Below are 21,834 nucleotides of genomic sequence, written 5' to 3'. Positions count from 1 at the left end.
ACGTGCGCACAATATCATAAAACGAGCGCATAATATAATAAAACGTGCGCACATTTTCTCCACATGCAAAACATTTGCGATGACATTTCCAGGACTCCGTAGTTCCTCACTCTCTCTCCCTTCAAACTCTGTCATAACTGTGTTATAGCCAGTCACCATTTGTTTTATTATACATCTGTGTAGTTAATAAATAAAATAATCTTCACGGATGATTGTTTCGCGTGTGCATGTGAAAAAAAAAAAACTCTGCCACTGCTGCTGCTCTCCCCTCAAACTCTCCCCAGAGAGGAAGAGTCTGACACATCAGAGGAGGAGTTTTAAGGTTGATATAAGACTGACTTTTGGCTGTGCAAGTAACTTTTTTTTTGGTGCAAGTAATTTTTTTGTTACTAGCACCAGTGCAAGTAGGTTAAAAAAATGTATTTCGACCCCTGAGTAGGAAAATATACCAGATGCCCTGAAATGCTCACATTGCCCACTAGATGGGCAATGTGAGCAATGGATAAGAAAAGCTGCTCAAATGTGCAGCAAGGCCTCAGCTGTACAGTTTATTCATTGGAGACGTTAACTTTTAGAGACAATAAGATGGGCTGAGAGCCAAAACTCAACTTAGTTGTGCCCCTGACCTTATGGGCAATTTGTATCATTTTGCACCATCAAATCTGTAAACTCTGGCTCTGACTGTTGCTTAAAATGTCAACTTTCAGTTATTATTCCTGTTTACCTGATATAAAACCACTTGTCTCTGGTAGGTTTGTACTTATCACTGCAGCAGTAAAAGTTGAAAAATTTTTCATTAAATGAATACCATCGTAGTGTGTGGCTGCCACTCTCACAGCCAGCAGTTCTGGAATTTCTTATTGTCTCCTTATTGAAAACAATCAAACATCTGATTTTATCAGCTGTACAATTCATAGACTGCTCATACATAGAAACTGCGAGTACAGTTCAGAGTAGGGGAAGAGTCTCCAATGTCTTTTCAGTGGATTCTGGTGTTCATCACAGATGTGTTCTGGATCTGCCACCACTCTATGCTTGGATGGTCTCGGTCATGGGTAAGGTTGTGGAGTCCATTGAGTTTGGTGCCTTTGTTAGTGAGGAAAGGTTCCTTGCAGATGATGCTGTGATGTTTGTGGAAACAATGGATACTCTGGTTGCAGCAGTTGACCAGTGAGGAGCTAGAGTGTCTGGGTTTATGATAATTGTGGAACAACACTAAGTTGAGGTTTTCAATGACTTTCTAAAGTCAGCCATGAGTTTCCTGGTAATGAAAGTGTTGAGACATTCACAAATCTTGAGCTCAGCAGTGGCTTGGGAAAAGCTTACGGAGACATGAGCTTACGAGACAGCGGTATTTGGCAATGCTGATCCCTTTACAAGAGAAACAAAGTCCAAGTCTTTTGGGTCCTGGTCTTACTGTATGATTATGACTATTATTACTGTATTATATACTGTATGATTATTATTAGGGCGGCATGGTGGCTTAGTGGTTAACACTGGTGTCTCACAGCAAGAAGGTCATGGGATCGCTTCCCACCCTTTCTGTGTGGAGTTTGCATGTTCTTCCTGTGTCTGCGTGGGTTTCCTCCAGGCACTCCAGTTTCCTCCCACAATCAAAAACATGCTTATTTAGGGTCTGCTGCTTTCTCTGCCCCTGACCAAGGCACCATTTCTACATCTGGAGGTGCCCACTGCTCCTAGTGGTTGGATTGTGTCTAACTGTAATTAGGATGGTTAAATGCAGAGGACAATTTCATTTCAATTTATTTCATTTATATAGTGCCAAATCACAACAAAGTTGTCTCAAGGTGCTTCACATAAGTAAGGTCTAACCTTACCAACCCCTAGAGCAAGAACACGGGACAGTGGTAAGGAAAAACTGCCTCTGATGATTTGGGGAAGAAACCTCAAGCAGACCAGACTCAAAGGGGTGACCCTCTGCCTGGGCCATGCTACTAACACAATTGACAATACAAATATACAGGAAATTTTTGGAGTCCATGCTGGTGAACAAGAGGGGAGGCCTGCAGAAGAAGACACCCACTCCCATCTCTGGATGGAGCCGCACCTCAAACAGAGAGAAAAAACAGAATCAGATGGCAGAAAGACAACAAATACAGTATAAATTTGTCAGCATTAAGCAACAAGAAAAACAGGAGAAATACTAAGGTGATACTAAAGACAAATTTTATTGTATGTATGTATATATGTACAATGACAATAAAGGTTCTATTCTATGAAAATTGGATGCTAATCAGTGACCTAAGAGGACGACGGGATGTCTTTGATGCTACGTATCTTCAGAGGATTCATTTGATACTGTTGTAAATGACTTAAGGAGACTTTAAGTCCAAGCACTGTGTTCAACTGTGAAGTTGAAAAGGTACCGGATGAAGGAGCAGAATCGGAATGACACGATAATTTCTCCCACTAACACACCAGCCAGGAGACAGCTTGTAAAATACATAAACAGTCATTGAACAACTGCAGGCGAGCGTGCATGCATGTGTAGAGAAAGTGAACACGACACGGCCTTAGTAGGATGTAGACGAGTTGACCACTACAAATCAGTGATTCAAGAGATACACTGATAAGAGGAATGAAGCAAAGGCACTGAGCTCAAGCAGTTACAAAGTATAGTAACTCAAGCTTCAACCAGCAGTACGTCTTCATCAGACTGCAGATGGAAAACATGCTGAGATAATCTGATGACGGCATTCTGTTTGTTGAAACAGGGATTATTTACAGTCAGCTGTGGTACATCTCATCCTTCCCTCTCAACCGATGATTTATAATAATTCCTTCAATTATTCATCAGATTGTTACATTTTCATCATTTTTACAATGTGAGGAAATCATGAAGAAAAAGTGGCCATCACAGTTCCTCAGAACCCAATTAAACACCTTTGACATTTTCTTTTCACCCCACAGTCAAAAATCCAACGTTTCATTAGTCTATTGGTGATGATTAACATGATTAACACATGACTAACTTTAAACAAGTCATTTAAAATGAGATTACCCTGAATTAATCCTGTTTAAGACACTTGGCTGATGTCTTGAACCATTTTAAATGCTATGACAATAAAATAGTGGTTTAAACCACTTTAAAATGTGTAGTTTAAACAGGTTATTTAGATTAACTCTTCAGTAGATGCACACAACACAACACCAAGAAGAAGAAACGGATCACACCAAGAAAATTCCCAAGCGTGTCCTTTTCATATATTATAACCCTTCCATGAGCATCTGCTTTGCCTTCTTCCCCCATTTCCTGTCCCTCTACATTCTGTATATTTTCAATAGCAAATTAAAAACTAACTCCCCCCTCCAAAAACCCTGCACAAAGGTAGCCTAACAATTGAGCATGTGTTGCATCTAGAATGTGCTGAACAATGCAGCTTAGTGTTTGTTTGGTCAGATATTATCTCCCAGTTTTGTTCTATTGTGAAGCTGTTGCAAAAGGTTCAATCTTGACACTCAACAAGCCAATAGCTGAATTTTCTAAGTTTCCCCAAACTGGAAATGAACATTGACATGTCGCATTCAATTCAACATCATGGTTCCAATCTCTACAAAGAAGGCGAGACTAGTGAGAAGAATCACATCAAAAAAGTCAATTAACTCAATATGAGACAAGGAACAGGTGGCGTTAACGAGGTGCACCTGAGGAAAGATCTAGAAAGGGGCATGGCTAGTGAACAAAGATCGTGTACTGCGCAAGATGGTGAGGGAGGACTGATGAAAGAGACAAAGAAGTATGAGCAGGTGCGAGAGTGAAAGAAAACAAAGCAGAAAGCATGAGAGGAGGACATGATGGCAAACACATGAGAATGGGGACAAACTGAGAATAGAGCTAAGTACTAAAACTAAACAAAAACTGACTAAGAAAACAAGGCAGTAAAACAAACCATAAGAAAAGCAGTGACTAAACAATAATCGAAAACAAAACCTGACATTAAAGCACAACAGATATTACAAATGACTAGATAAACAACTGATAAATTAATGAACAATAAATGAAAATACAACTGACTGAAGAAAACTAGAACAGAAATGAACAAAAGACCACAGTAAAAAGTAACAAAGAAAACAAAGTGACAAAGCAAAACGGAACACAGAATAAACATATAATGTAAACAAGCAACTAATAAATCAAAGTGGGAACAAAAGATGAGGCAAAGAAAAAGGGGCAAAATAGGGATCAAAGCCTAAATCAGGGCCGAGCATGACAATGTAGAGTTTTTCAGATTGCTTTTCTGTGTTATTATTTGTCTTTATGTTCTGTTCACTTTCTTATATTTTGTATTGTTCTTTAACTCTTGCATTTTAAAGCTCAATGCTGGTTCATGGTTTTGTGATTTCTTCTCCTCTTCAGTTATGGTTGATTATTGTAGTTTATTTTCCTTCTCTCGTTACTGCTGTTCCTTTTATGTTCATAATTCTTCTTACGCACGGTATTGTCTGTTCCGTTATTTACTTCTCTGCACTCGTTTCATTCACCTGAGTCTTCAGTCTCGCCCTCTCGTTGTCTCCCCACCTGCTGTCTACTCCACCTCTTACTTAAGCACTTCGTTTGTCGGTGGTTGCCGGTGTTCTGTCGAGATGAGGTGCGTTGTCGAGATGAGGTGCGTTGTCGAGATGAGGTTCCTGGCGTAATTGCACGTGTGCACTGAAAAAATTACTTGATAAGTTTGCTTATTTTGATGGGCAAGTAAATGTATAAATTGTTCATCCGAATGTAGTAATGTATAAAATCTACTCACTATAAAAAGATAAGTATTTTTAACCTGGAGTTAGCTTATTTCGACAGGCAAAATATACATATACATACATTTATGCTCCTAATGTAAAATACGGAAAATGTTTTAAGCCCCGTTTACACATAGACGGTAAGAGCTCCCGGAAGCGTCCCGGAAGAGTTTTTGGCCGTCTTTACCGGGAATCGTCGAAAAAATTATTCAACATGTCGAATAATTCCGGGAGCGCTCCCGGAGAATTCACGTGACGACGGAGACAACGCAAACAACGGCATTTGATACTTTTTAATCGCCGTTTCTGTTGTGAAAGTGTAGTGACACGGACCCACAACAGGGGGCGTAAATGAACGGACAATGGAAGGAGTCAAATTATAACACTTTACTGGTGTGAATGTCACAACCAAACACAGCAGAATCAGAATGTGCAACAGTCAATTAATAAAGGTGTCGTGTGGGCAGGCTCGACGATAGGAGACGCCTGTCTGGAAACGAACCGGAACCACACGATTTCCACCGCCACCTGAACCCGAGGAATACTGGAGCCGCCAAGTTCCGGAGTCCCCAGGTGGCCACTTTCCCGGAGTGTCGGATCTGGTACTGCTGGCAGAAAGCAAAAGACAGTCAAAGGGTGGGTGTGTGAACACCCAGTAACAATGGTGGGAATGCCACCTCCACCTCTCACTCAATACGTGTTAAGCAGTGATCCTTCAGAGGAAAAGAGTGCCGTCTGCACTCACTCAGCCTCCACAAACTAAGGACCGGTACTCCCGCAAACACTCACAATAGATAGATTAGTAATTTACCACACAGGCTGAGGATATTACCTCCAGATGAAGATGATATCTCGGCAGTTTGGTGGAGGTGTCTTCCTGCTTTTATACCAGATGTGTTGATTAGTGACAGCTGTCACGGATGATGGGTGACAGCTGTCACCACGGCTTGTTCCTGAGGCGGCAGCGCCCTCTCGTGCCTGAAGCCCGCACTTCAGGCAGGGCGCCTTCTGGTGGTGGGCCAGCAGTACCTCCTCTTCTGGCAGCCCACACAACAGTTTCATCCTGCCCCTTCCTGTAGTGCCACAGTTTACACCACCGTAATTGGCGGCCGGCGTTGTATCGTATCCTTAATCAACGGCGAACTGCATGCGGGCCTCTCACTCGCGGCCAGCTCCAGATATTTTTGCAGAGAAGCTCCAGTATGCCTCCTAAAAGAAAATTGGCAGCGGCAAGGACTTACCAAGAGGTCTGGTTCAGAAGCAGAGGGTAGCCCCGTGGTGGAGACGGAGCAACACGCTGAGGAGGGGAAAAGGAAGGAGAGGAAAAGTCTGAGTATCTCCCTCCCCCTGCAGTGACAGAGGCATGTATTCCTGCTGCTTCAGCCTATTATACTCTGGGGGCGGTGCCTATATGCAAAAGTTCCTGGAGTAACGCAGGATTTGCCTGGATAAATCCAGCGGTACACAGGGCATTATCGGCGGCAGCAGAACACCGCCGTTCTCACGCGTGTCTTAACCTGCGATTGTAAAGGATAGAACTGGGTATTAACCCCCGTTGCCTGACGTGTGCCGGATGCTACGGCGTCAAAACGCCGCTTTATTCGGCGGATTTAGCGGCATTTTATCCGCGTATTTGCGGATAGTATGGCGGCCAAAACGCCGGCGAAATGCTCCGCCCCTTTCCACCGCGAAAACAGCTGGAACTACCGCAAACTTCGGTCTACGTACTGTCCGCCAACAAAACCATCTATGTATAAACTAGGCTTTACTTACTAGGCTATAAATACACTGAATACAATTAATAAAAAAAAAACTTTGACTCGGAAAAAACAAACAAAAAAAAAACAAAATGCGCATGCACAGTTGCACGTCGAGCGAGTTACATCATCTCCACATGTGCAGTTGCGCGAGGCACCTCATCTCGACGGGTGATGTCTTCAAGTCCGGGGTAGAGTGATGTGAGCATGCGCACGCAGTAGCGCAACGCACCTCATCTCGACGTTCACCTCATCTCGACAGGACACCGGTCCATTGTTGAATGTTTCCTGTGTCTTCTTACTCCTCATCATTATTCCTTGTAAGTACCAGTCCTCTGTATCCAGCTTTTTGATTACCTTTTGTTATCTTTGTGCCCAGTGTTTTCATTGTTTCACTTTGCAGCCTCTTAAATCACTTTTGCTGTACTGTGTTTGTGGGATTTTTTTGGGAATGCTGATTCATTTCTGCATGTTTGGAACACTTACACAATAAATTCATTGTGACTGATATTACTCCTTATGTCCTTGCTGCTCTGCATATTTGGGTTTAATTGGGGTTTAAAGTGACTTTGCTCAAGACTCACAACAACCTTACTTCATTTGAGGGTTTTCTCTCTTAAATGGTTAGTGTGTGGTTAGTGATCAGTTTAACTCCAGTTGACACTGTGCTTCTCACTATGACCTCTTAAAGTGAAGGTCTGGAGTTCAAGGTCCTCCCACACCCAAATCTCCTTGTGCTATGACAGGAAGGGCATCCAGCGAAAAATGTGTGCCAAATCATCATGCTGATCCAAACTAGATCTGCAATGGTGACCTCGAGTCGAGTAAAATGGGATCAGCCAAAATGACTGCAAAGAAATTGCACGGCCGATAAACTGCTGTTTATATCAGAGGTGAACTGTCCAGCTTCCAAAACAAAATGTGATCTTCATGTAGATGAGTCGCCTCTGATGTCACATACAGTGGGGTAAAAAAGTATTTAGTCAGCCCCTGATTGTGCAAGTTCTCCTACTTAGAAAGATGAGAGAGGTCTGTAATTTTCATCATAGGTACATTTCAACTATGAGAGACAAAATTAAAAATAAAATCCAGGAAATCACATTGTAGGATCTCATTTTAACCAGAAAAACAGACACTGTAAATAAATACTAATGTTTATTATAAATGCAACAGGAAATAATTTATCAATGACTGCAGTGTGATTGTAAAGTAGGATTTCTGTGACATGAACCTCGTTTTTTTTATATAGTCATTGAAACTTGTAATTTCGCCAAAATATGTAATTGCCTTTAATGTTGCTATCAGGACAGAATCATTTCTAAAATATGAATTTGAGCACAATAAGTGGAGATGCAAATGTCTTTTGACTTTGATTTCGTGGACATTTTTAATGATCTGTTCATTTATTGTTAAAATATAAAATGAAACAGCTTTTTAAAAAATAATAAAATAGTTGCTGTTCAAAGAGCCTTTTATTTAGAAGCAGGTGATGTTCTGCTGGATTCTCTGGACCAGATGAAGGTCTCTTCTGCAGCTTTGAACTCTGGTGGTATTGCTGCTGAAAAGCAGAGATGTTTTCTTTCGACTGGACTTTGTGGTGTTCAGCTCATCAATGGAAGTTTGGTTGTCTGCACAGCAAATTTTCCTGATTGGGACAAATAAAAATATTTCTTTAAATATAAAGAAACACTAAACAGTTTATATATATTAAAAAAGGGGGAAAAAAACCTGGAAAAAAACGCCCGAAAAAATAAGTTATTTAAAGTTGAGCTTTTGTGGTGGCTGAAAAAAGCTGTAGCTTTATTTGGTAAAAATAAAAAGACTGAACCATCTACAAATTAAAGTGTTCACTCAGATCAACTGTGCTAAAAGGCTACGCTAACGTTAGCCGATCATTAAACCTTCAAAGCAGTTCAGTAAACGTCACGTTTTATTTTTACATTATTCTCACCTCGATAAAGCTGCAGAACTAAACTCCGTTGGGCAAACTGGGACTTCGCATATATCCAAAAAGTGGGAGATTTTGGACTGAGTGGGTTTGCTCCATCACCCCGTCGGCCTGGATCACTCTGCCCAGTGATGATGCCTGAAGGCCGGCTTCTCCGTGTGGGTCAGCCCGCTGTCGCGGTTCGATTGATAGCCCACCAAGTCGTCGGTCCTCCCTCGGTCGGCGTCACTCCGAAAAGTAGCTGGAAAAAAAAAGCTTCTCCCAGCAGGGTGATGGGAGAATCATTCTACTGCTGTTTTTTAAAGCTTTTTTTGTGGTTCAGTCGACCGAAATTCAAGATGGCGATCTCTGAACTTTTTCAGATTGTGGAAACAGCCAGAGTGTGACGTGGCAATCTCTGCCCCCCACCTTTTTTTTTTTTTTTTTTTTGCCGCTTCCAAAGCGACGCATCTGAGGTCATGCTTCGGATCCGGGATCCAACGGATTCCGACACGTTGACGGATTGGCCTGTCTTCACCAGGTTTGCACACACTGTAGCTGGTATTTTGGGGTTGAGGTCTGGAGACTGACTCGGCCACTCCAGGACCTCAACTGTGGAAGCAATTGTAAGAAAATGGAAGACATACAAGACCATTAATAATCTCCCTCGGTCTGGGGCTTCACGCAAGATCTCACCCTGCGGGGTCAAATAATTATGAAAACGGTGAACAAAAATGCATGACAATGATCCCAAACACACCGCTCGGGCAACGAAGGAGTGGCTCCGTAAAAAGCATTTCAAGGTCCTAGAGTGGCCGAGCCAGTCTCCAGAGCTCACCCCCACAGAAAATTTGTTGACGGAGTTGAAACTCCGTGTTGCCCAGTGACAGCCCCAAAACATCACTGCTCTAGAGGAGATCTGCATGAAGGAATGGGCCAAAATTCCAGCTACGGTGTGTGCAAACCGGGCAGCACGGTGGATTAGTGGTTAGCACTGTTGCCTCACAGCGAGAAGGTCATGGTTCATTCCTGCCTGTGGCCTTTCTGTGTGGAGTTTGCATGTTCTTCCTGTGTTTGCGTGGGTTTCCTCCAGGTGCTCCGGTTTCCTCCCACATCCAAAAACATGTGGGTTAGGTGGATTGAAATCTTTAAATTGTCTGTAGGTGTGAGTGTGTCTGTGTTTGTTTGTCTGTTTGTGGCCCTGAGTCAGACTGCCGTCCTGTCCTGAGTGTACCCCGCCTCGCGCTCTATGACTGCTGGGATTGGCTCCAGCCCCCCGCGACCCTTAACTGGACTAAGTGGTTGAAGATGAGTGTGTGAAAACCTGGTAAAGACTTACAGGAAATGTTTGACCTCTGTCACCGCCGACAAAGATTATTTTACAAAGTACTGAATTGAACTTTTGTTACTGACCAAATACTTATTTTCCACCATAATTTACAAATAAATTCTATAAAAATCCTACAATGTGATTTCCTGGATTTTTTTTTTCTCATTTTGTCTCTCATAGTTGAAGTGTACCTCTAAAGAAAATTACAGACCTCTAGCATCTTTCTAAGTAGGAGAACTTGCACAATCAGGGGCTGACTAAATACCTTTTACCCCACTGTAGTGCGGCAAAGAAAGAAAGTCACAATGCAAACAGAGTGTGAAAGTACCACATGTAAATTTATGAAGGATACTTTCTACCATTAAACACATCAGGACAGCTGTCTGACTGAAAAAGCAGCTGGAGACAAGAAAAGAAGAAAGTAAGCAGTCAAATCTTCCAGCAGCTGCTGCTCGCTCAGTCAATCGAAGAAATACAGAAGAGATTTCAGGGACAGACTCTTCCTCTGCACGCAAAGAAAGCGACTGGGGGAAAAAAAAGTCCCCCCTCAGGACCAAAAATCTGATTCTTGTCACATTCCATCAGACAAAGACATCAGACATGTTTGGAGTGAAGTCAAGCTTCAAGAACGGAATCATTCTGGGTCAGAATGGAACACAACAGCGAAGAGTTTTATCTGCACAACTCAACAACGCAGCACAGATAAAAGTTCGAAATGAGGACAAACATCAATAATACGAAAGACGGCGGGAGAGAGAGGTTTGTTTATAGTAAAATCTAACCGCTCTGTGTGTGTGTGGGATAGAGAGATCTCTTTTTCCACAGTTACTTGTGCAGACAAACATTCCATGTGAACACAACAGAATAAAGCCTCGGCCCCACCAAATAATAAGCCATGAATAATGAGCCACGCATGGGTGTGTCAGCGATTATTCGAAGCATGATCTATGTTTTAAGCTGTTGCGTATCCGCGACTAAGGTGCCTCTCTGTACCTCACATGTGCCAGGTATCAGCCTCTGGTGAACCACGACCGACCTGAGCTCCATCCAGCTTCGAGTGGCTTGTATCGCGGCATATGATCCACGTCAAGCAACATATGATCCATGCAGCGCCATGTAACTCGACGCTGGTGCACGTTTAGGCATGGGTTTGGTCCAAACCTCCAGTCCTCCCACACTTGGTCCCCTTAAAGTCTATCAGAAACATACTTTTACAGCAGCTTATGAAGAAGGAATGAACATGCAACTGTTTTACCAAGCTATTACAATAAAAAAGTTACCTTTTAAGCTGTTCCAAAATACGTTCTCCACTTCATGGAGCAAGAGAGAGAGGGGGCAAAAAGGGTCCAGATGAAACAGTTCTCTGTGATTCCAGTAGCAATTAGAGGTGTTTTCAACATCCAAGCTCTAACAGAAAATGATTAATCCGCTACCAAATAATGATTTTTATATACAGCATCTGTTGCTGTATATAAGCCAAGTGCTTGCTCACAGGGGGTCGTTTTGACCGTTGGGGTTTGTACGTAATTATTGTATGGCCTTGCCTTACAATATAAAGCGCCTTGGGGCAACTGTTTGTTGTGATTTGGCGCTATATAAATAAAATTGATTGATTGATTGAACAAAGCAGGTGGAATTGTGTGCAAGAAGGCTGAGCCTGTCCAAAATAGCCTCTCTGGTCCTCGTAGCTGCCAGGTGCTCTGATAATGGGCTTTCAGCAGCCTTGTCCTCACCACAAACATGCCTCTAAAACCCTCATTTGTGCTCATAGTACCTCGTACACAAACTGTCCCACACTGTTGTTGCTAAATTTTGAACTTCTTGAAATTAGCGCCACGCACAGAGATGAGCCTCTTTAGCCAAATATTCTGCCTCTCGGAGCCACTATTCTCCCACGATTGTTGTATACCTCCTCTCGTACCAAAAAAAAAAAAAAAAAAAAATGCTGCGTGGCTCCTTCTTCACTGTTCATTATTTGGTGGGACCAGGGCTTAACGGTTTCACAGCCATAAACTCACTATTCCCTGTTAAACTTCGGACTTTTTGTTTGTTTTGGTTTATTTTTAGGGGGAGGGGAGTAGGGTCACCCTAATATGGTTATAAAGAAATACTAAAAAATATGATTTTATTTTTTTTAATGTGTTGTGCCTCCTCATAAATTTAACAAAAGCTTCTTTTGGGAGGAAACCAGACTTTCTGCACCACATGGACATCAACCTCATGTCTCCTGTTCCTACAGGGTCCAATCTCCATCTCTGATCCAGCAACCCCACAGTGGTTACATCTCGGGACCCCCACCACCACAAAACAGAATACACACGTCACACTGTACATAATTTAACATTAATCATAACAAAAACCAACAGATTACTTTGCCCATAACTATATTTTGCATTAATAAGTGTAAGGAGGGACTCCACCTTAGTGTTTGTGTTGTAATTGCACTTGCAGAGATGTGGACCCTATTTTCAGGAGTATGTCACAGTTTATTTGTTTTGTTTTTTACTAGTTTGGGAGGTCCTGTGACTTATAAGAATAAGATGAATATTGTCCCGAAGGAAATTATTTTGGAGCCAAAATCTTCACCAAGCTTGATCTTAGGAATGCGTATCATTTGGTTCGGATCCGGAAGGGAGACGAATGGAAGACGGCATTTAACACCCCGTTAGGCCATTTTGAGTACCTGGTCATGCCGTTCGGTCTCACTAATGCTCCCGCGACTTTCCAAGCGTTGGTAAACGATGTCTTGCGGGACTTCCTGCACCGGTTCGTCTTCGTGTATCTGGACGATATACTCATCTTTTCCCCGGATCCTGAGACTCATGTCCGGCATGTCCGTCAGGTCCTGCAGCGGTTGTTGGAGAACCGCCTGTTTGTGAAGGGCGAGAAGTGTGAATTCCACCGCACTTCTTTGTCCTTCCTGGGGTTTATCATCTCCTCCAACTCCGTCGCCCCTGATCCGGCCAAGGTTGCGGCGGTGAGAGATTGGCCCCAACACACAAGCCGTAGGAAGCTGCAACAGTTCCTCGGCTTTGCTAATTTCTACAGGAGGTTCATTAAGGGCTACAGTCAGGTAGTTAGCCCCCTGACAGCCCTGACCTCACCAAAAGTTCCCTTCACCTGGTCAGATCGGTGCGAAGCCGCGTTCAAGGAGTTGAAACGGCGCTTTTCGTCTGCACCAGTTCTGGTGCAGCCCGATCCTAGCCGCCAGTTAGTGGTTGAAGTGGATGCCTCGGACTCAGGGATAGGAGCGGTGCTCTCCCAGAGCGGGAAGACCGATAAGGTCCTTCACCCGTGTGCCTATTTTTCCCGCAGGTTGACCCCCGCTGAACGGAACTATGACGTCGGCAATCGGGAACTCCTTGCTGTGAAAGAGGCCCTCGAAGAGTGGAGACATCTGTTGGAGGGAACAGCCGTGCCATTCACGGTTTTCACTGACCATCGGAACCTGGAGTACATCAGGACCGCCAAGCGGCTGAACCCCAGGCAAGCCCGCTGGTCACTGTTCTTTGGCCGTTTTGACTTCCGGATTACCTACCGTCCCGGGACCAAGAATCAAAGATCGGATGCATTGTCCCGGGTGCACGAAGACGAAGTCAAAACGGAACCGTCGGATCCCCCGGATCCCATCATCCCGGAGTCCGCTATCGTGGCCGCCCTCACCTGGGACGTAGAGAAGACCGTCCGGGAGGCCGTGACCCGTGACCCGGACCCCGGAAACGGACCAAAGAACAGACTATACGTCCCACCAGAAGCTAGGGCTGCAGTCCTGGACTTCTGTCACGGTTCTAAACTCTCCTGTCACCCTGGGGTGCGAAGGACCGTGACAGTCGTCCGGCAACGCTTCTGGTGGGCATCCCTGGAGGCCGACGTCCGGGACTACGTCCAGGCCTGTACCACCTGCGCCAGGGGCAAGACCGACCACAGAAAGACCTCAGGGCAGCTACAGCCACTGCCCGTGCCTCATCGCCCCTGGTCCCACATCGGCCTGGACTTTGTCACGGGTCTTCCGCCGTCCCAGGGAAACACCGTCGTCTTCACGATAGTGGACCGTTTCTCCAAGGCGGCCCACTTCGTGGCCCTCCCGAAGCTCCCAACGGCCCAGGAGACAGCGGACCTCCTGGTCCACCACGTCGTCCGTCTGCATGGTATACCATCAGACATCGTCTCCGATCGCGGTCCCCAGTTTACCTCACACGTTTGGAGGAGCTTCTGCCGGGAACTGGGGGCCTCGGTCAGCCTTTCATCCGGGTACCACCCCCAGACCAACGGGCAAGCAGAGCGGGCCAACCAAGAATTGGAGCAGACACTACGCTGTGTGACAGCCGCGCACCCGACGGCCTGGAGTACCCACCTGGCCTGGATCGAGTACGCCCACAACAGCCAAGTGTCATCAGCCACCGGCCTCTCCCCGTTTGAGGTGTGCTTGGGGTATCAGCCCCCCTTGTTTCCGGTGGTCGAGGGAGAGGTCGGTGTGCCCTCGGTCCAGGCCCACCTACGGAAGTGCCGTCGGGTGTGGCGTGCCGCCCGCTCTGCTTTGTTGAAGGCCCGGACGAGGGCGAAGAAACATGCAGACCGGCGGCGGGCCCCGGCCCCCACGTATCGTCCTGGGCAGGAAGTGTGGTTGTCCACCAAGGACATTCCCCTTCAAGTGGACTCCCCCAAGCTCCAAGAACGATACATCGGTCCCTTCAAGATCCTCAAAGTCATCAATCCCGCCGCAGTGAGGCTTCAGCTTCCGGCCTCGCTGCGGATTCACCCAGTGTTTCATGTCTCCCGGATAAAACCCCATCACACCTCACCCCTCTGCACCCCGGGTCCGGCACCACCTCCTGCCCGGATCATCGACGGGGAACCGGCTTGGACCGTGCGCCGGCTCCTCGATGTCCGTCGAATGGGCCGGGGTTTTCAGTACCTGGTGGACTGGGAGGGGTACGGCCCCGAAGAACGCTCCTGGGTGAAGAAGAGCTTCATCCTAGACCCGGCCCTCCTGGCCGACTTCTACCGTCGCCATCCGGACAAGCCCGGTCGTGCGCCAGGAGGCGCCCGTTGAGGGGGGGGTCCTGTTGTGTGGGCCGCTGAAGAGGAGGTACTGCTGGCCCACCACCACCAGAGGGCGCCCTGCCTGGAGTGCGGGCTCCAGGCACCAGAGGGCGCTGCCGCCTGATGAGAGCAGCCAGGGTGACAGCTGTCACCCATTACTGGACACAGCTGACTCCACTCAGCACGGAGGTATATCATCAGGACGGCGTCTCCACCTCGATGCCGAGATATCGCCTTGAGATAGAGGTAACATTCTCTGCAGCATATTCTGTGTTAATTGATAAACTTGTTAAACCTTTCAGGACAGCTGACTACCGCAGGCCGAGTGACTAGATAAGTACTCACCTTCCTGCTTTTTTGGGACGAGAGGTGGAGGCAGCTTCTCCCCTCTCCGTGTTACTGGGTGCAGCCACATCCACACCTGTGTGTTGTTGCTCTCTCTTGCCAGCAGTACCGGATCCGACGAGCGGAGGCAGTGGCCACCTGGGAATTCGGGACTTGGCGGTTCCAGTACTTCCAGGGTTCGGTGGCAGAGGAAATCTGGATGGCTCCGGTTCGACCTGGACGGACGTCTCCTACCTTCGAGCCTGCCCACACGACACCAGCAGAATTCGGCTTAACCCCAAATTGTTGATTGTTGTATTGGTTGTGCTCGTTTCACAATAGTAAAACTTGTTATTTATCTTCTCCATTGTCCGTTCATTTGCGCCCCCTGTTGTGGGTCCGTGTACACTTTCACAACACAGAGTACTGAACAGTGAACATTTTTTTATACAATAGGTACAACAAATTTATGCGAAATGTCTGAAGACATTTTCACAAGATGTTTGCTAATATTGCACATAACTGAGTAACTGAATAACTGTTTGTTCTGTATTCATCTGGCAGAAGGGGAAGGAAATATACAGTCTGATTGCCACCAGTAGGAAAGATGACCTCTGGTGTTCTGTAGTGCACCTCGGTGGTCTCAGTCTATGGCTGAAGTTACTCTGAGAGGACACCAGTGCAGGGGGTGAGAGGTATTGTCCCGGATGCTGCGCAGTTTCCTCAACATCCTCCATTCTGACACCTCCAGCTCAACCCCCAAGACAGAGCGAGCCCTCCTGATGAGCTTGTTGAGTCTGTTCATGTCAGCTGCCTTCAGCTTGCTGCCCAGCACACTACAGCGTAGAAGATGATGCTGGAGACCACTGAGTGATAAACATCTGCATCATATTTCTGGAGATGTTGAAAGACCTGAGCCTCCAGAGGAAGTACAGTCAGCTCTGACCCTTCTTGTACATAGTATGTGTTTACAGTCCAGTTTGTTGTCTATGTGGACACCCAGGCACTTGTTTGCAATGTCCACCTGAGGTCCACTGATGTTAACTGGGTTCGGACGGGTCTTCTGAAGTCCACCACCAGCTACTCTGTCTCCTGTGCTTTTTCTATGAGGAGCTGGACAAGATGCGTATTCAGATTTTCTTCTCTTTTTTTTTTTTTTTTTTGCAGTTTATTGAAAAAAGTTACAAGACTGTGACATTTTGCCTCAAACCTTAACGAAAAAAAAGTACTAAAATGTTAAATGACGTTTCCTTCAAGGCAATTACTGTAACAGGTTTGGGCCCCAAAACACCATCTCAGAGGGCTTTGATCAACAACAACATAAACACTCATCTTCAACCGCTTATCCAAGATAGAGTCACAGGGGCTGGAGCCTATCCCCGCAGTCACAGGACACCAGTCTGTCACAGGGCCACATACAAACATGCATTCACACCTGCAGACACACCTACGGCCAATTAAAAGCTTTTAATTCACCTAACCTGCCTGTCTTTGGCTGTGGGAGGAACCTGGAGCAGCCAGAGGGAACCCACACAGAAAGATCAATCCTGACCTTCTCCCTGTGAGGTACCAGTGCTAACCACTAAGCCACCATGCTGCCCTACAACAACCAAATTTCATACATTCTCTCTGAGCTGTAACTGATCAGCAATCAAAGATACAGTTTACATGCTGATGTTTCTTTCCACCTGGTGCTCCAGAGTTAGAAAATGCATCAGATTTCATCGCTGTCCCTTTGCAAATACCTGCCATCATGTATTACTAATTGAACATCACATTTGGGAAGGTAAATCGAGCAATCACTGAGATGGAGCAATTGATCAAGCAGATGACAGTGAGACAAAAATCATGAAACTTGTCCACCCCTGAGCAGGAAAACATCTCAAGTCTGGTGCTGTGATCAGCTATTAATGCTTTGTTTATAGTCCCTGGCGCTGCTCTGGGGGTCAACAAGAGGAAACAATCCTCCTCCTCCTCAAACACTCACAGCTGCTGGATGGAGGAGGTTATGAGGTGTCGCCTGAAGGATTTTTCCTGGAGAGCTTCCGGTCTCCAGCCAACGCAAATATGACTGAGTCCAAATGTAAGAGGACAGACAGACTGTGCACATCTACAGCTTAGAAACTTTTATTATCCACTAATCAGCGAATTATTGTTCCTATTAGTCTGTTTAAACACTGAAAAATGAGCAGCATCATTCTGTCCAATCAAATATCATTAACCCAACAGTGAAAAACAAAACCTGCAAAATGTCACAACTGAGAAAGTGGAACCCGTTAAAAATTCAACATTAATTCTTAGTAAATGATTTAAACAATTCTCAAACACAGCAGACTCACAATCAAATCAATCAATCAATCAATCAATCGGTGTATCTGGAAGTATTCACAGCGCTTCACTTTTTCCACATTTTATTACGTTACAACCTTATTCCAAAATAGATGTAATTCATTTTTTTCCTGAAAATTCTACATATAATACTGTGTGTAAACTGTGTGAGGGTGCAAAAATTTCGTGCCACTTGCATGAACTAGTCATGAACACTGCGCAACCTATTCGCAAACACTGCGTGTCAATGCACGCAGGGCCTCTCCCAGTTTACGATGAGTTTACTCATTGGCACACAAGATTGCATGCCAGTGTGGGGATCAAATTCACACAAGTGTTAAGGTGGCTTAAGTCCCTTCAGCTGCTCCCTTGTTTGCACTCGAGGTCCACACAGCAAATCCAGTGTGGATCTGTATGTTGATTTGGCACAAGTTTTACGCAGGATGCCCTTCCTGACGCAGCTCCACATTACATGGAGGGATGTGGCTTGAACCAGGAACCTTCTGCACTGAAACCAAGTACACTAACCACTTGGCCACCATCCCTAGAAAAAGGGTGCAACATAACAAAATGTAGAAAAAATGAAGTGCCGTGAACACTTTCCGGCTGCACGGTATAAAGCTTTAAACAGACATGCACCCAGTTATCTTGCTGAACCTGTTAAGCCTTATGTGCCTTCTTGTACCCTGCGGTCACTGGATGCAGACTTGCTCTGTGTCCCAGTCGATAAGAAATGATTCAATCCACTAACTTCAATAGCCTTTTGTTTAACGATTCCCTTGTCAGTTCTTCAGTTCACATTACGCCGGTGTGGCCGTTGTTTTTGAGGGCTTGTTTCGGGAAAATGATCATTTCTCTACGTTGATTGTGGGCCCTCTGTTTCTGAGAAGTTGCGAAGCAGTGGGTTGCAGTGCAACCTGCAAAGCAGTCTCAGAAGCAGCAAAGTGCTTTGATGCAGCAATATAATATAATAATAATGATATCCTCTGTTTTGTGGGACAACTGCTGAGTAAAGTTGGAAAGCTAGATTTCGGTCATAATTAATAACTTTCAAAGTGAATTGCTGTTTTAAATCAAATGACACTGCTTTTCAAACATTGTAACACCAAAACCATATTTTTCCTCCCAAAATGAGACATCCTCTGTACTTTATGAATTACAGTGATGTTGACTTGCAGCGCAGCTGGTTGCAAGAGCTCAACTCAGGCCTATGGAGTTAAATTTGTCTCATTAATACCTAGGAAATGCTTTTGACAAAAACTACAAATTAAATTTATGTCCAGAGATCAAGAATCCAGTGACCGATTTCATATTTATTTACTACTCAATAAAATGTTGTTGACATAGAAAACCTGTAAAGCCTGCCTTTAGTACACAGAAAATTCACAGGAGTTATTGATAGGGGAATCGATAAAGAATCAGATCAATAAGCAGAATCAATAATGGCATCGATATCGATAAAATCTTCTCAATACAGATCCCTAGTCCCAGGGGTTAAAAAGAAGTTGGCAGGTTTTACAGCATTCTCCTGCCATGCTTGTAGAACAGCTGGCCTATTGGGATTTGAAAGGCAAATTCCATTGACTGCTTAAAGAATAGTTTTAAAACCTATTTATTTTCTATTGCTTATCACTAGTTTTATGGTTTTTATCTTTCTTTTTAATCTATCTTATACAAAACTATATCGTCCACCACTACATCTTTCAATGTGTTGTTATAGCTGAGAAACACTAAAACCTACTTTTCTACATATAGCGATTTAAAAATAAAATCTTAACATTTTAAATGCTGGAATTTGAGAAGGTTTGGCATTTTTGCTTAATAAATTGTTTTAATTATTGTCTGAATACTAAAATGAATAGAGAGTAAAACAACCATATTTGTAATTTTGACTCCAACTATATAAGAATTATACATGTCCTGTTGATGATACAGTTTTCTATTATTATTATCATTATTATTGTTGTTGTTATTATTATTTGTTTTTTACCTGCCTTAAACTGGCTTCAGTAAAATGTTAAAATCCCATTATCAATATTAAATAATATTAATATTTTCAAACTGTCTCCAGAAGAATAATTCCTCTTTGCAAACAATTTGACTGTACTGGTATTTTTCTGTTATTTTAACTCAAATATTTGCAGTGTAAACTGAAGTCTACACCACAGTGCTGCGTTCACAGCTTCAATAAAAGTTAGACAAAATCAGTGACATTCAGCTGCATTGTAATCATCTGGGGAAGCAACCAAGTAAATATAATTAATCAAAATATTTTAAATAATTGTATTAATCTATGCAAATTTTCTGTTAATCCATATCAAAATAACTATTAGTGACGATAAACAAGTATTTCTATTTTTCTGTGGGGAAAAAAGAAAGAGAAAACCCTCATTGTCGCTAAAAATTTAGACAAATGTTAAATAATGTATGTAATTTTTCAAGTAAATACGCAAACTTTTTGGATATATCTTTTCAAATGTCATTAGAACAAATAAGCAACAATAACAACAAAATGTCACTTCAGCCTCCCCAAAGCTGACTAAAAAACAATCTGACTGAAAATACTCAAGATAGTATTAATAAAACAAAAACTAGTTAAAAGACTAACATCTCATAAAGTAAATAAAAATATGATCAACAAAATAATCAAGAGATTGCTGATTAATAAATTATTTGAGTAGTTGTTTCCCAGAAAAGGAATCGACACCTCTCATTTTTTTTTCTGTATGCTGTCTTTGTATATTAAATGTACTGTGCAAATTGTTATGCAATAATTATTAATATTATTATGAATAATAATTCTTAACACAGTAATTAATAACTATTATTGCTGTTTTGTAAAAAATTGAAGATGTGACCTCGACCTCTGAGTAGTCTAGTTTTATAGATTTACCAAACAAAAATAATCAAGAAATTTGTCAAAACGTTATTCCTAATCAATCAATCAACTTTTTTCTTGTATAGCGCCAAATCACAACAAACAGTTGCCCCAAGGCGCTCAATAGCAACTACGTTCTTAATCACCCATCATTTTAATATTTAAGTAATTCAACAAGGAAGCATAAGAGGAATTTTGTGGTTTCTAACATGAAGATTTGATTTGTTCTTTGTTACTGTAAATAGAATAAATCTGTTTTTTACGTTATTCGCGCATATGAAGACGTCATCTGAGAAACTTGTTTCTTTTTCATTACTTTATGCCATTTTTTGTTAAGCAAAACATTAAGTAATCAAGCGTTACAAATGCATGATTTCTACCACACTGAAGCTGTGCAGGAAAAAAAAAAGTGGAGGAAGTTAATTAGCGCCTAATTGTCTGTTTATGCAAATGAGCTCCGGTGTGCGAGTGTGGAGCACCTGTTTTTCCAGCATGATCATTCTCTCGGTATCATGACCTTCATGGACGGTGGATCCATCCAGATTCAACCTTTTAAAGTCGCTGCTGCTGCTCCTCCGTCTGCTGGGAAAGAGGAGAAGGAAAAAAATGGAGAGATGCTCACACGGCTAACTGCCGTTTATCCGTGAGGGATTAAATGCCCTCACTGACTCCAGCATGTCCAGCATCCACAGGGGGGAAAAAGAAGTGAAAGAACCTTTAGGAAATATTCTGTCAACAGGGAGGAGTGAAGAAAGGGAAGAAAAAATAAAAAACAAAAAGAGCAGAAAGTTTAAAAAAAAAAAAAAAGCAGCGGGCTAGCTAGCGTTAGCAGCGCTAGCGTTAGCCTGCCGGAGTGAGCGGCGCTGATCAAAATGTTATTTGTCCTCTGCTGCCTTCATCCATCGCTGCTCCGCCGCCTTCCTGTCACGCTCGAAAAGACCGCACCGAACGGCTCTCCTCCTGCCAAACCCTCGCCGTGACCCGACGGTGGCATCCCAGGAAAAACCGCTGTGGTGGATGTGGGTGATGTGATGCTGCTGTGAGGAGGAGGAGGAATCTCGGCTCTCAGCGAGAAGACGCGGCTGTGCTGGAGAAATAACTGACACTCAGAAGAACGACGCTCCTGAACGCACCCTTCAGACCCGCACAAACAACAAACCCCCAAATTCCTTCCAATCATAGAAGATCGTCACTTTATTACATCACTATAAAGTGACGTGTTCTCATAACAGTGAGAAACTGAACCATAATACTGTAAATGGCATACTAGTAGTAAGAATTTGGACACGCTTAGTCATTTATTAAATCATAATTATTAGATATAAATCATAATTACAATAAATCAATAGGAGCAGAATCATACAAACCATCTCTAATCTATCCCAAATTCCAAAAAATAATCAAAAGATGTGTTTTAGTAAATTCATCCAATTATAAAGCATATAAAATCTCTCAAATAACAATAACTATTCAGTCAGTCATGGTATTTATAAAA

The 21,834-nt window shown here is 43.6% G+C and overlaps 1 protein-coding gene across 1 annotated transcript in view; it reads right to left on the bottom strand.

The window, feature by feature from the left end:
* LOC117511217 (ral guanine nucleotide dissociation stimulator-like) overlaps positions 1-21,051 on the bottom strand; it is a 146,456-nt gene extending 125,405 nt beyond the window's left edge. The window contains exon 1 of the mRNA XM_034171218.1: positions 20,819-21,051. Within this exon, the coding sequence (XP_034027109.1) occupies positions 20,819-20,839 (21 nt within the window). The 5' untranslated portion in view covers positions 20,840-21,051. The remainder of the gene's footprint in view (positions 1-20,818) is intronic.
* Between the last annotated feature and the right edge of the window lie 783 nt (positions 21,052-21,834).

The sequence above is a fragment of the Thalassophryne amazonica genome, chromosome 5 (assembly GCF_902500255.1).
Source record: "Thalassophryne amazonica chromosome 5, fThaAma1.1, whole genome shotgun sequence".
In the NCBI taxonomy this organism is placed as follows: domain Eukaryota; kingdom Metazoa; phylum Chordata; class Actinopteri; order Batrachoidiformes; family Batrachoididae; genus Thalassophryne; species Thalassophryne amazonica.
Note: the sequence above shows the minus strand (reverse complement) of the source record. Positions and strands in the feature narration are given on the sequence as shown.